At 33.1% G+C, this 14,592-nt stretch overlaps 1 protein-coding gene across 8 annotated transcripts in view; it reads left to right on the forward strand.

Moving 5' to 3' along the window:
• TDRD7 (tudor domain containing 7) overlaps positions 1–14,592 on the forward strand; it is a 93,914-nt gene that overhangs the window by 69,226 nt on the left and 10,096 nt on the right. For all 8 annotated transcript variants that reach the window (XM_074281815.1, XM_074281817.1, XM_074281818.1 and 5 more), the window contains 3 exons: positions 275–409; positions 819–905; positions 14,250–14,384. In XM_074281815.1, the coding sequence (XP_074137916.1) occupies positions 275–409; positions 819–905; positions 14,250–14,384 (357 nt within the window). The remainder of the gene's footprint in view (positions 1–274; positions 410–818; positions 906–14,249; positions 14,385–14,592) is intronic.

Genomic DNA, 14,592 nt, shown 5'->3' on the forward strand with positions numbered 1-14,592 from the left:
GAAGAGTAGAAGTTAAGTATTTTATTCTTTCAGCCTTATCAGTTTATCTGAAAAATTTCAGAACTTAAAAGAACAAACTATTCTAGCAGCCTCATACATCTTCTGGAAGGAAGATAAAAAAAGAAGAAATGAAAGCAAATAATAGTTTCTCAGATACTCTGAGAAAAATGTTGGCATATCATGGAATGCAGAAATTGGTATATATTCAATAGATGACAGGATATTTAAGTTATTTAATATTAAAATATTCAAGGTTTGTTTTTGTTTCTTACAGGCTGATGCCATGTATACAAGTGTAAAAGTGACCAATATTTGTTCAGATGGAACTCTATACTGCCAGGTGCCTTGTAAGGGTCTGTCCAAACTCAATGACATTTTGCATAAATTAGAAGACTACTTCCATTGTAAGGTAAATGAGTATGAATAATATCATGTGTATATCAGTACAAAGTTGATATGTTATTCAAATCTTGAATGCAAACACTGATTTGGACAGAGTGTTATAATAATGGAAGTTTGAATCTGCCTTCACCTGCAGAAGAACTCTACCCAGTAGAGTTGTATAGTCATGAAGCCTCAAAGGAGCTTGGAAAATTATATCAAAGAAAAATTCCAGAGTATGGGCTTTTATCTTACTACATTCTAGGTATATCAGTAGACTACCTAAAATGAAAGGGAATGTTTATATGAAAGTAGCAGCATTGATTGTTTCTAAGTAACATGCTGATATTAGATAGTCATTCATTTATGTACTGACGCTGTGGTAGTCAGATTTTTATTGCGTAGTAAAATTGATATTTTGCATTTTTATTTTACAGAACATGACATCTGAGTACTTTGTTTCATTACCTTTCTGTGGGAAAATCTGCTTGTTTCATTGCAAAGGAAAATGGTCCCGGGTGGAGGTAAAAATTAGGTTGTTTTATTTGCTAGATTCTCTTTCATTGACTATTGAGTTTGAGTTTCTTCAAGATAACAAAGTTTTAGATAAATTAAATCCTATTTGGCCTTTCTGTAAAGGTGAAATTAGTCAAACTTTAATGGAATTAATGAGTGTGGCATAATAAGTTTTTTAATGTGAATATGTACCAAAAGTCTAAATCTTGTACAATGGTTATATGCAAATTGTCTCCAACTTATAATAGTCTTAAAAATTCATTGGTATTTAGAATTTAGAAGTAGTTTTCTCCATAAAAAAGAGTACTACACATAAGTGGTATCTTGGGCCAGCCTAGAAAAGCCTGATTAATCTATTATAAACCAGGCATCTAGGGGACATAATGGTTAGAGTATTGTGCTTAGAACTAGGAAGACCTGAGTTCAAATCATGTCTTATATACTTACTTGCTCTCTGAACCTGGGCAAAACATTTAATATCCATTTTTCTTAGTTTCCACATCTATAAAATAGATGTATGGGGATAATAATAGCACCCATTTAGCAGAATTGTTGTGAGGATCAAACGAGATGTTTGTAAAGTACTTAGCATAGTGACTAGAATAAAATAAATGCTGTAGGTATATTGGCTATCATTATTTAGTATTATTTTTATTATTTAACATACCAAATATAGAACTGAACCACCAAAGAAAGTGGCCCACTTTCCTTTCTATTGCTTCCAAGTAGGTTTTTTTTTTCCCTTAGCTGCTCTGATAAAGAATGGAAAAAAAGTTTTAAAACTGATTTACAAAAAGGAAATACTGAAAGATTATTAAAATAAGTTGTTCCAAAAATATTTTTCACTTTTAATTTTTTAACTTTGACTTTGCAGATGTGTAAATATAAGTGCACAAAGTATTCCCCCCCCCCCCAAAAAAAAATCCTTTGCTATACTGGGAAAGAATACTTGACTTTGATTCACAGGGACTAAATTGCAGTTAGACAAATCAAATCCTTTAACCTCTCCAAGAGTATTTACTAGATGACTGGTTCTTTAGATCTAACTCTGTGATCCTATGAAAAATATTCATTTCCGAAGAAGACCGTCCTCAGGTTATCCTTGATGTCCAGCTATCACAATCACAGAAGCTGGCCGAAAGGTAGAGCCCTTTAGAGGAAATGAGAGAGGAGGGCCAGAGAAAACAGCAGCTTTTGGGCTAGAGAAGGACAAAGAAATAGTCTTTGATTTACTTTTCCTTCTTCCTCTTAACCACTTAAGTTCAGCTACCAAAAACCCTGCTCTGGATTGTTCTATGGCAAGGAATGAAGCAAGAACCTTGTTCTTGTGTTTTTGTTCCCATGTATCAGTCACTAGAGAATGGAAGAAAAAAGAGGAAAAAAGGGAGATCCTACATTATAGTATGGAAGGAAAATGGTCTTTTTGGCATCTGGTTTTCCAAACTGACTTTGCAAATTGTTCCTTAATAAGTTGGGGATTGCCTATGACCAGTTTGTTACATTTCAAGAAGACCTGACTCAGTGGCCACAACTCTTTATAGTGTATGATATGGAAATGCATAAGTATTTTACTGAAATACTCATTTTCAAATAAACTTGTATAATTTTATGTTATGATTTTATGTAAATAAACTTTTAATATAATTGCTTATTTAGAAGTTTCACTAATTTATTAGATACTAGTAGTCTACTCCTGATCTATTTTTATTCTCATAGTTATAATTTGGAGACTCAGAATATTGTCTCTATGAAGGCTAAAGAATACAATTATTTATTGGAATTATATGGAATATGGGGGGAAATGCATAGTCATATGATTCTTGTGGTAAAATAGTTTATTTTTTTCTTGAAGCATCTTTCTTGAAAACTTAATTTTATAGCTTAGCTGAAATGTATTATGTTAATATGTATGTAAATGTAGACTCAGTCATCATCATTAAGAGGCTCCCTTAGTGTGGGATCTAGCCATTGGGATGACATCATTGACTCTGATTCCTAAATAATTCCAAAAGGTTTAGATTTATTCCTATTTGAAGCTTTACTAGTGTTCAGTGTACAAGCCCTAAGCTACCCAGAGTTTGCCAATAAGATTGCCAGTGAACCAGAATGCCACTTTTGGTTCATAGTTTGGTTCATTTCTGGAATTCAGTTAAAATGCAGGTATGACACTTCTAGATCATGCTAACCTTAGGTTTTAAGTTTAATTGTGGTGGTCTACTGAACCATATTCTGGTTCTATTCTACAGGGCCTTTTATCTATGGAGAGAAATTAATGGATAAAAAGATGCTATCCCTCTTATAATGCAAAAGTCAATAGAATAGATGAGTTAAGGGCATGTTTCAACTTTGATGTTATACTGTAAATGTGTAAGGTGCCAATCATAAGAATGGGAAGAATTATTTCTAGGATAAAGTCCAAGTCTCCTGCCTGGCATGTAAAGCCAAATAATAGGCCGGTCTTTTCATTTTTACTTGAATATTCCATGCTCATTCCTACCTGTGCTCCTTTGGTTATACTATTTCCTGCACCTGGAACATTCTTCTTCCTCTTTACCTGTATTCAAATTCTTTCAAGACCCAGCTTTTCCAGAAAACTTTTCCTTGACATTTCTAACCCTACACTGTTGCCCTCTTATAGCATCTATTATCTGTTGTACCACTCATTTTGGCACTTAGTCGTATACTGCCTTGCACTGCTTTTAACTGTTCCATATGTTTGTCTCATCTCCCCATGAGAATGTTGTTAGAACTGTGAGCACTCCCTAGAGGACCTAGCCCTCTGCCTGTGCTGCAGTTTCCAGGGGAGCCTCAAAGGACTCTTAGTTCATCTTGAGATCCAGGAAATACGGACAACAAGGGAGCTGGTGCAGTGACATGCAGGGTATGTGCTATGTTTGTCTGCCTCCTTGCCTTCTTTCTTTCCTTCTTTCCTTCCAGCACATACCAATTGTGTGTGCTGCAAATGCAAGTTGATCTCTGCAAGAGGGGAAGGGGGAAAGGGCTTGAGGAATGCCTCTTTGCCTCTCAGTTTTAGTAGAGAGAAGGAAGGGTCCCTAGAAAGAATGGAAGAAATATTAGAGGAAATTAGAAAGCAAGATTCCTGGGCATTAAAAAAAGAAAAGAAAAGAAAAAATATCAAAATATTGGTTAATGGAAGACTGAGATATAATTTTTTTAAAATGGAGAACCCACATTCTGTGGAATAATATAGTAGGAGTCTTTTCCCTATGGAGGGTAATTTCTGATCTTTGAAGAAGTGTCATTATATACTCAAGCACCAAAAAGGATCTTTGTAGGTGAGAGATCGCCTGTTTTGCTACCCTTGGGAAAAATAATTATAATGAACTGTGATCCCTTACTGAAGAGCTGAGATTTACATATATGTAAATCTAATGTGGCTAATTAGGAAATGTGTTTCATTTTTAAATGTGATGAAGAGCATGTCAAGATTTCTCAGATTTCCCTATCACTATCCATTTCTAGTGTTTCCTATAGAAACACATAGTGCAATAAAAGTCACTTAGGTATTTCTAATGGCATTATAATCAATGTTAGGAAACTGAAAGGTGTGATAAACAGATACACACATACACACACACACACACACACACACACACACAGTATTTATGTATACACATCTGTCCAGATGGCATTTCCATTTCTCCTGGTGATTGAAGATCACTGATCCAACAAACATTCATTGAGGGCCTTCTATGGGGGTGGACATTATCAGGACACAAATATTAATGATGGTTTTTGCCTTCAAAAATCTTTAGTTTTAATAGTTTAAATAGAGACTACAGAACATATACACAACTCTCATGCCAACAAAAATGTGATGTGACATAATAGAAGTATAAATGTACTAGAAAAATTCAGAAGAAAGAAGCATTCTTTCTCCCTGAAAAGGATCAGAAAAAATAAAACAAACATGGTGGCCAAAATGTCTTGAACGAAGTATGAGATTTGGACACATTGAAATTGAGGAAAGGGACATTCTGTAAAAAGAAGAAGAATGTAAGCAAGATGATTGATGATGAATTCAGAGAACAGTGTACTAGTAGTCCAGTTTGCCTGAAATACAAAGTTAATGAAGGAAAATAGATTTGAACCAGATTTCAGTCAGTTTCTATAAACCACACAAAGGGGTGCTAACAGAAGCTTTGACTTTGAATGAGAAAATAAGGATGATGTCAACAGGATTTAGTTTTCTAGATGATGTGATAGGAGGAATGAATTTTTTTTTTAAATCCTGAAAGAGGAGATATCCAACATTTCTGAAATGAAAGTAGCAAACTGAGCAACCTTTATTCTGATTACCAGTAATATAAAGGAGAAAGTTTCACAGAAAATAAACTTGAAACTAACACAGAGAGGTAAAGATGGTTATCTCAATGTTAACAGAATTCATGTAATGGGATTCCCGACTAGAATATGATAATGGAAGGCTAGATCTTATTTAAGTATAACAGACTGTGATTTCTAATAATTGAATTTGTCAATTACTTCATCTGTATATATTTTGCGCATTCTTATCTCTGACTTGACAAACGACAATTTGTACTAATTCCACAACAAATATTTTTTGATTGATTTAGTAGACCTGTAAAGCAGAGGAATACTATAAACAAAGTATATCTTGATTTTGACAAAATGTTTGGTAACATTTCTCATGAAATCTTGGACAAGATAGACAAGACTGTATGATAGTATATTAGTTGCATTTGAATAGTAATTGTCCAATTAAAGGATCAGTGTTATCATAAAGAGAAGGGTGGTTTCTCAACAAATATGAGGCTTTCTCTTTGACTCTGCTTTTTGACAAGTTTTTGACAAGGTTTTAAATCAGTGATTTTAGATGAATTTGTAGAAGGCATATTAATCAAGTCTGTTAATCTCACAAAACTTTAAGGTCCATTCAAAATTATGGATGACAAAATTAAAAATGATCTTGAAAGGCTAGAATTATGAGTCTAAATTAATATGGCAAGATTTAGAGACCTTATTTTAGATTAAAAGAATAAGTTTTGCAAGCATAGGAAGAAGAGATCTATTTCTCTTGGTTGGTATTGTGATCAGATACTTAAGAAAACTAACACAATTTTTAGTTTCATTAAAAGAATATAGGATTTGAATCAGTAATAATCACTTTATTATTTATATTAGCCATATTACATCCAAATATGTGTTCATCTGTTAGCAGAGATATTGACAATCTAGAGTGAGTTTACAGAAGAATTTGGATATGTAGTGGTTCTGGAAACTTTCATATATAACAGTTGAAGGAAGTAGGGATATTCCGCTTTGAGAACAGAAGTTTAAGAAGGAGCATGGGAGTTATATTCATATATTTGAAGGGCATGTGAAATCTTCTGGGAAAGTAAATTACAGGTAAATATAAGGAAGAATCTCCCTTTTATCTCTCTGCCTGCCATATGTATCCCTGCTAGTCAGCCAGATTTTGCATTCCTGCCCCTTTTGACCAACCTTCTCTTCTATTAAACAAAATAATGGCATGACCCTTAATATAGGTACTGTTAACTGAGCCTTGGTTCAGTTAGGAGCCTTACCTACTTTTATAGAATTATGCCTTTTCCATAAAATGGAACACATGAATATGAAAATAGCAAAGCATAAAAGACTTAATTTTTATAGTATGATTTAGTACTAGATTTATTAATTTTTTTTTAATTATTTTACTCTTCCCCCCCCCCCCCCAAGGCTGGGGTTAAATGACTTGCCCAGGGTCACACAGCTAGTGTTAAGTGTCTGAGATAAGATTTGAACTCAGGTCCTCCTGAATTCAGGGCTGGTGCTCTATCCACTGCACCACCTAGCAGCCTCTTAATGCTAGATTTTAAAAAAACCACACAAATAGCTACCTCCTAGCCAAGCCTTAATTGTTTATTAGTATGCCCACTTCCTGAAGACAGATGATTGCTTTTGTCTCCCTAGCACTTGAAGACTCTCCTAGGTTTTACAGATGCAGATAAGTACTTCAAGTACTTACCTCATAAATAAAATGCTTCTTGAATTGAATTTGATGATACTTCTTTGGTCTTAATTGCACATAGTCACCTCAGGCTAAATGAAGTTAACAATGCACTTTGAGCAGTTAATGCTATAGCAAAAATGGAAGTTTTGTATGATACTCAAATGATACATCAACTTTTTCATTAAATCTATTCCATAATATTTCATATTATTTAGAACAACCTAGTCCAGTAGATTGAATTATGGAGGCAACTTTGAAGGACAGGAAAAATGAAAAGAATATCCTCAAACACAAAGTTTGCTCACAACTTAAGTATCTTTAACAAGAGCATTTAAGTTCTTCATAGAGTCCTGCAACTATACTGGCTTTTGTCCCAACATTGCAGAATTTAGATCACATAAGAGAGCCTTTATGATTGCAAGTGCATGCACATACACCTCTTTCTTTCTCTCCCTTTTTCCTTCTCTCTTCTTCTCTCTCTCTTCTCTCTCTCTCTCTCTCTCTCTCTCTCTCTCTCTCTCTCTCTCTCTCTCTCTCTCTCTCTCTCTCTCTCTCTCTCTCTCTCTCTCTCTCTCTCTCTCCTCTCTCTCTCTCTCTCTCTTTCTCTCTCTCTCTCTCTCTCTCTCTCTCTCTCTCTCTCTCTTTTTCTCTCTTCATATTTGTTATAAGGATAGTGGATTTTTAACATTATGCATTACCAAAATTAGTAACTGTTGATATCCTAAATGATTATTTTCCCTTCATACAGTGCAGTTATTACATGGCTATGCCTTTAGTATGACATGTGCATTTCTATCCCTTTGTTGCTGACTCTTTTTGCAGTCAGTGTCTGCTACTCCCCATCTTCTTTGTAACCTTCTGATTGTCAGTGCCACATACTACTTCTGTCCAGTGCATTTTCCCTTTTTTTCTTCCATTTTTCTCCTTTGTTTCTTGTCTATTCTGCCTCTTGTTACTTTTCCCATTTTTGTTAACTTTCTTAAAGAATAGCTTCCATTCAATCCTGAGTGACATTTATTATCTTGAGTTCAGTTCAATATTTTTATAAATGATTTGAATGAAAGCTTATCAGATTTCTGAATAATATAAAAAAGAAAAATAAAGGACCATAGAATACCCCCCCCAAAAAAAATCTTGAAAAGCTGAAATGATGTTTCAACTACCAAGATGAAATTTTAATGGAGATAAATTAAAACCCTACATTTGAATTAAAAAAATTTACAAGTACAGAAATTTAAGGTATGATTAGAAAGTTTTTCATGTGAAAATTAAAGCCTAATTCTTAGGCTGCATTAGCAGTAATGTTAATGATGAGATAGGAGATGGTTGAACTATATTCTTCCCTGGTTAAAAAAGTTGGAATTATTAGGTCTAGTTGTAAAGTATCAAATTTTAGAAAGGATTTGACAAACTATACCTAAGAGGAAGGTGACTAAAATTTTCAAATTACTCACTTAATAATAATAGCTACCATTTACATAGCACTATATGTCAGGTACTTCACTAAGCACTTTTCAATTAATTCCCCACAACAACCCTGAGAGGTAGGTGCTGTTGTTATCCCCATTTTACAGATGAGGAAACTGAAGTATATCAAGAGTTAGGAATGTTCTATATAGGATTAGAAAAGGAAAAACCTCTTCATTTCTAAGATTCTAAAGTGCAGCATTCACCATGTTCCTGATATTTGTCCATTTGACCAGTCAACCACATTGTATCCATATAATTTATAGAATTTGGGGTCTTAAGCTTTTTTTCCCTGTGTTTAGTAATGGAGATGTGACAGTCTGTATTATTTGAGAAAAAAACTCATAACTTTTTTTAGAGTACTCACTACAAAAAATATTTCAGTGGTTCTGTGGTTTCATATGAATATTCCCTCAATTCAAATTCCAACTCATCCTTGTCTGCCCCCTTTTGTTTGGCATTTGTTTATGTCTTGCATAAAATTCACCCCAGTTTGCCACTCAAAATTGCTGGAAATCTGGTTTTCTCAGTAGCATCAGGATATCAATGGAATGTCCAATTGTTATACTTCTCTCTTAACACATGAAAAGATCATCTTCTTAATTCCTATCTTGTTTTTATGACAGATTTAATCTGTATACTTACTCATTTGTTATGTGTTAAACCTACCTGTACTCAGTGTGTACCTTTCCAATACCCTTTAATTATGTTCAGTTTTAAGTCTTGTAATTTTTAATTATAGATCTAAGATTTATAGCCATACAACCAGATTAATGGAATTTTATAAATATATCATAGCAGACTATATTCTTCATTAGTGATTCAGATAGAGTTCTCAATGATTCTTAACTAGGTTTTATAAAAAGTTTTAAAATACCATAAATAATGGGAAGCAATACTAGTTTGTCCAAAAATGTGCCATTATGTATCACCTTAGAAGTTTATTGTTAGTGTAAGTTCAGAAAATGCTATTTTTAACTTGAAAAGATTGTATACTTATTATAAGCAATAATCTGAATAACCCAGACTTGTGACTTTCTTAGTTTGGATAACTTCCATTTCTAAAATCCATAGTCTTAAAGAGTCACATTGAGACATTGTGAAGTGAAATGATTTCCACTCAACTGTGACGCTAATCACACAAGCTGGCAAATATTTAAGACATGACTTGAGCCTGGGTCTTAATGATTCTGAAACCAGCTCTCTCCACTATGCTGTGATGCCATATATATGTTTATGTGTGTGTGTATGTATATATGTAACATGTAAAAGGTATCCTTGAAATGTATCTCTATGTGAATTTGGATCTTTTTTTTTTTTTTTTTAAAGACTGGATTGCTAAAAACCTGAGATATGCTCTTTTATATCTATATTCTTTTCCTTCATGAACTGATATTATCTTATGATTTGAGCCTTAAGTTTTATGAAAATGGCTTTGATTTTTCTAGCTTCAGCTCTATCCAGGCTCCAGGCCTGTTTGCTTATGGGATAGCTTTATTAAGTATGTCAAATTATCTTTTTCTCTATTCCCTAAATTTGATCCCTCAATCTCCCTATTTCTTTCAATGACACTAGCTACCTTTTTTAGTCTTTGTTTTAAAACCAGTTTCCTAATTTTCTCTTTCCTTCATGATCAGTTATTAATTTCAATCACTTAATCTTTAAAATGTATATGAATTTCTTTCTACTAATATCAGCTAAATTCAGGCATATTTGTCACCTGTCATCTGGATTATTTATTATTATTATTATTATTATTGTTACAGTGTAACTTGTCCTCCTCTAGATTTTTCCACTTCCATTCCATCCATTCTGCAAATTAATCTTCAAGAAAACACTTAATTTCTTCATCTCACTTTCATGCTTGAAAATCTTCAATAGTTCTACTTTAAATATGACTATAAAGTATTATCTTGGTATTCATGACCACCCCCAATCATCATTTCTACAAACCAACCTTATTTTCTCCCCAAAATAAAATATTTGCTCCAATGATGCTGCAAAATGATATGCTCATTCCTAACTCTGAGTTATATTCTGCTATTCTTCCAGCCTGAAATGACTTTGGGTTTGCTTATCCAAAGTCTACATTTCTTCCAAAGCTTAGCTCAGGATCTTATCTTACTGAATAATTTCCATGTCAACTGCAAGCTATATGTTTCTCTCCCTTTGTGTAGAGTTGTTATTTTGGCACTTATTCTAAAACCAGCCTTGTTCTTTGCCAGTATAAATCAGTATGTCAGGCATAGAACGGATAAGTTTTTAGTCTGTTTCCTAATTGAAACATCATAAATCCTCTGAAATGTTTCAACTTTTGAGACCTTATGTTTATATGTAACTCGGTCCTGAGATAGCCCTTCCACTTATATTATATATATATATATATATATATACATATATATTTATATATATATATATATATATATATATATATATATATATATATTGTTGTTAGGAAGCTTTTCCTTATGATGAGTTAGAATCTTTAGCTTAATTTCATGTTTCTCACTATCCTTTTCAGCCTCCTTTGAGTTATAAGACAACTTATACAACTTATCAATTTTTCTTTTGAAATGTGGCATTCAGAATTGTGAACACAATGTTTTAAATGTCATCTGATTAAGATAACATATAGGAAAGTTGTCACTTCCTTTTTATTTAAGCATACTACTGAATACTATTACTACCTACTGAATAGAAATTCAGTACTTTTTTCCCTCTCAACAGCATGATAAGAGTATACATCCTTATAAACCAGTAATATATACTGGTAAATTTGTCAGAAGCTGCGTTTTAGATCTTGACTTTGTACTAAAACTGGTTATAAAGCAAGGAAGAACACAGGGATCTACAAATTAAAGATGAATTCTCCTTCCTTTGCTTTATTATGCAGCATATTTCATGTGTCTTTCTACCCCCTCATTATAAACTGCAAGAAACTGAGTTCTGGGCACATTTTTTGGAAGGAAATTGATAAGCTTGAAAATGCCCAAAAAATGTTGAGCCACCTGGATGAAAAACAGGCTTGACACCATGCCATGTGAAGTTCACTTGAGAGATCTGGAAATGCTTTAGCTTAGAGAAGAGAAGACTTGGCAGAGTTTAAACAAGTAATCAACAAGTAGTTGTCCTGTGTCCAGTCTTTTGTTTGACTGGAGAGGACAAAGCTGGGAACATTGGATAGAAATTACAAAGAGGTAGATTTAGACTTGATGTGAGGAAGAACTTCTTGACAATTAGAGCTATCCAAAAGTGAAATGACCAGTTTAAAAATACAATGACTGTGTCTGGAGCTGGTAGTTTTCATGTCACTCAAAGAAAAAGCTACATAACTCAAGATGTGTGAGGAAGTTTGTAGATTGAATTCATTTATGGGTTAGATTAGATGACCTCTGAAATCCTTCCAACTCTGATTCTGAGAAATAACACTTTTTTAGAATCTTTCTTCTGTTCTTAATTTGAAATTATTTAAAATTTGTTCCATTTTTAAATTTTATTTTCATTAGAGAACCAGAAAGCATATTTTTAGGGTAAGAAAAAAATTGCTATTTCTATAGAAAAACAGAATTGCCTGAAGTTGACCATATTAGGTTTTTTTTTTTTTTTGTTTCCCATTTCTCCCTCTTAACTCAAGGAGCTTCCAGTGCAAAACTCATCTTTTTTTTTTTTTTTTAAATGAATTTCCATATACAGTTCTATACCTTCTGTTCTGTTACTTACATTATTGATTTGTTTTAAGGTAAGCATTTTTTTTCTCTTTATTTCTATTGAGCTTCATTTTCTTTATTTTAGTGCTTTACTCTAGCTTATTGAGGTGGTCTTAAATTAATTTGCTTGTCCTTTATTGTATTGGCAATAATACTCAGCTTTGTGCCATCATTAGATTTGATAATCAAATGTATCTTCATTTATATATTGGTAAATACTTTGAATGAAGAATGATTAAAAGCAAAGTTCTTGTAGTATATCACTAATAGACATCCCTCCAAGTTAATATCAATGATTAAGCAGTAGTCTCTATGGCCAGTTTTTCAGTTACTTCCAAATCCACTAAACTTTACTATCATCCCTTTCCCTCCCAAACAAAAATATAATTCTATTAAATCCATGGCTTGAAATCCAGTTGTACTGTCTCTAGAGTTTCCCTGAATTACTGATTAATTGTCCCAAAAAAGTACTGAATACTGAGGTCATTCTGGCATGATGTTCTTTATTATTATTATTATTATTATTAATTTTTTCCTGGTTATATATGTATATTAATGTTTTAAATACACATTTTTGTGAATCATGTTGGGAGAGAAAAGACATTTCAAAAGGTAAAAGCCACAAGAGAAAAAAAAAGTTTAAAAAAAAAAAGTGAACATGATTGTTCTTAACTCAAAATGGCAGTGTTTCTTTGATTACTAAATAAATGTTTTCAAGTAATTTATTTCAGACTTTTGTAATGGTCAACATCAAATTCTTCAACCTAAGTTTGAAGGTGGATTCTACCTTCTTTCTCTGAAAATTGGGGTTCTTTTATCTGTTTCCTGCCCTAGAACACACCACCTGGCTCTGTGTTTGCCCAGGTACCCATGGTGCCTCAAAGACCATAACTGGGAATTATTTTTGTAATTCAAGATGTAATTTGTCTGAGGCAGTAATTTTGATTCTCCCATAGGACTGTGAAGGACTCTTTTATTTTCTCTCCATTTCTCTTCAGTTTCAGTTCCCACATGCTTGAGATGTTATCTTTTTTTAAATCAGTAAGCCAAAAAAAAAATAGTAGGAATTTGAGTTATTTCTCTTTTCTCTGGTATATCATCGTTGCCCCATATGTCATCATTGCCCCATTCACTCAAAATAGTATGCACAGTGTTTCCAATGTACTTGCTGTTTGGAGTATACACTCTACAGGGAGGGAAATGGTTGGCTATAGATTGGCCAAACTTTTAGTTTATCACTGGAGAGTTGATATTAGAGAGTAGTGATAAGCCTATACTGTAAGAACAGCCTGGCAGTCAGCAAAATTCTTTATTCAGGGAAAATAATTAGTGAGTAATTTATAGCACCTCAAGTAATTACCAGTCTTTGAACCTGTAACCAAGTAGATTGTTATAGTTATGCTCAATCTAAGACTTAAGACCACTTTTCAAGGCCTACAAGGCTCAGTGTGATTTCAGATTAGACTAAGAGAATATCAGAGGTGGATGGATAGCTATTAGATGGCAAATAAAACAGTTGGTGACATTACATTTCAGCAGTGAGAAGTAACTCCAATCTGTGACACTTTGTATATATATTGTTCCATATAGTATTTCTGTATTCATTTCTTCTATTTATGTATGCTATTCCATTTTTTAAAAAATAAATTCTATTTTTAAATGAGGCCTCATCACTAACCATATTTATGCCATATTCAACTATTAGTGCAATCTAGGATAATGTCTCTTAGGATCTTAACTAGTTGAATTCATGTCAATATAATTTTTAAATGAAAACTTTCCGACTCTTGAGGAGTGTCTAGTAAGATATCATAGTATATAAAATGTGCTCTTTGTAGGAAAGAAGGATTACATCTTCCTAAAATCTAATTACTTAAAGCATTTTAACTTTAGGGCAAGTGAGCATTATAATTGGTTTAGTGCTAATATTTTCTGCTACTTATTACCTGGCTCTGGAGCCAGAACTCTGGGCTAAGTTCTGTCTCTGACACTTAATAGACCTGTAGTAAGGGCAGTTAACTTCTCTAAGCCTCAGTTTCCTTATTTTGTAAAATGATGAAGTTGAACTCAATAGCCCTATCAGTTCCATCTCTAGAAAATTTTAAATATGAGCTGGAATTCTAGTACTCAAACATCTTTATATTTTGTCCATCTTAAATTAATAAATGCTCTTTTCATTCCAGATAACAAATGTTCACAGTAGTCGGGCTCTTGATGTTCAGTTCTTGGATAGTGGCACAGTCACATCTGTCAAAGTGTCAGAACTCAGAGAAATTCCACCTCGATTTCTACAAGAATTGATTGCAATACCACCCCAGGTAACACATCACTTTTAAAAATTTGCAGAAAGTTACTTAGAGTATAGCCATAGTCACTATTAGATTTAAGAAAACATAGTCTCAGATTAGTCTAAATTTAACTGTTTACTCATTTTCAGACAAATTTTGCCAATTCAGACTTAGATTAGTATGAATTATGATGTTTTATTATGTTTGAATATATTTTTAAGAAATGCTGTTTTATCAT

This window comes from Sminthopsis crassicaudata, chromosome 1 (assembly GCF_048593235.1).
Source record: "Sminthopsis crassicaudata isolate SCR6 chromosome 1, ASM4859323v1, whole genome shotgun sequence".
Taxonomy (NCBI): domain Eukaryota; kingdom Metazoa; phylum Chordata; class Mammalia; order Dasyuromorphia; family Dasyuridae; genus Sminthopsis; species Sminthopsis crassicaudata.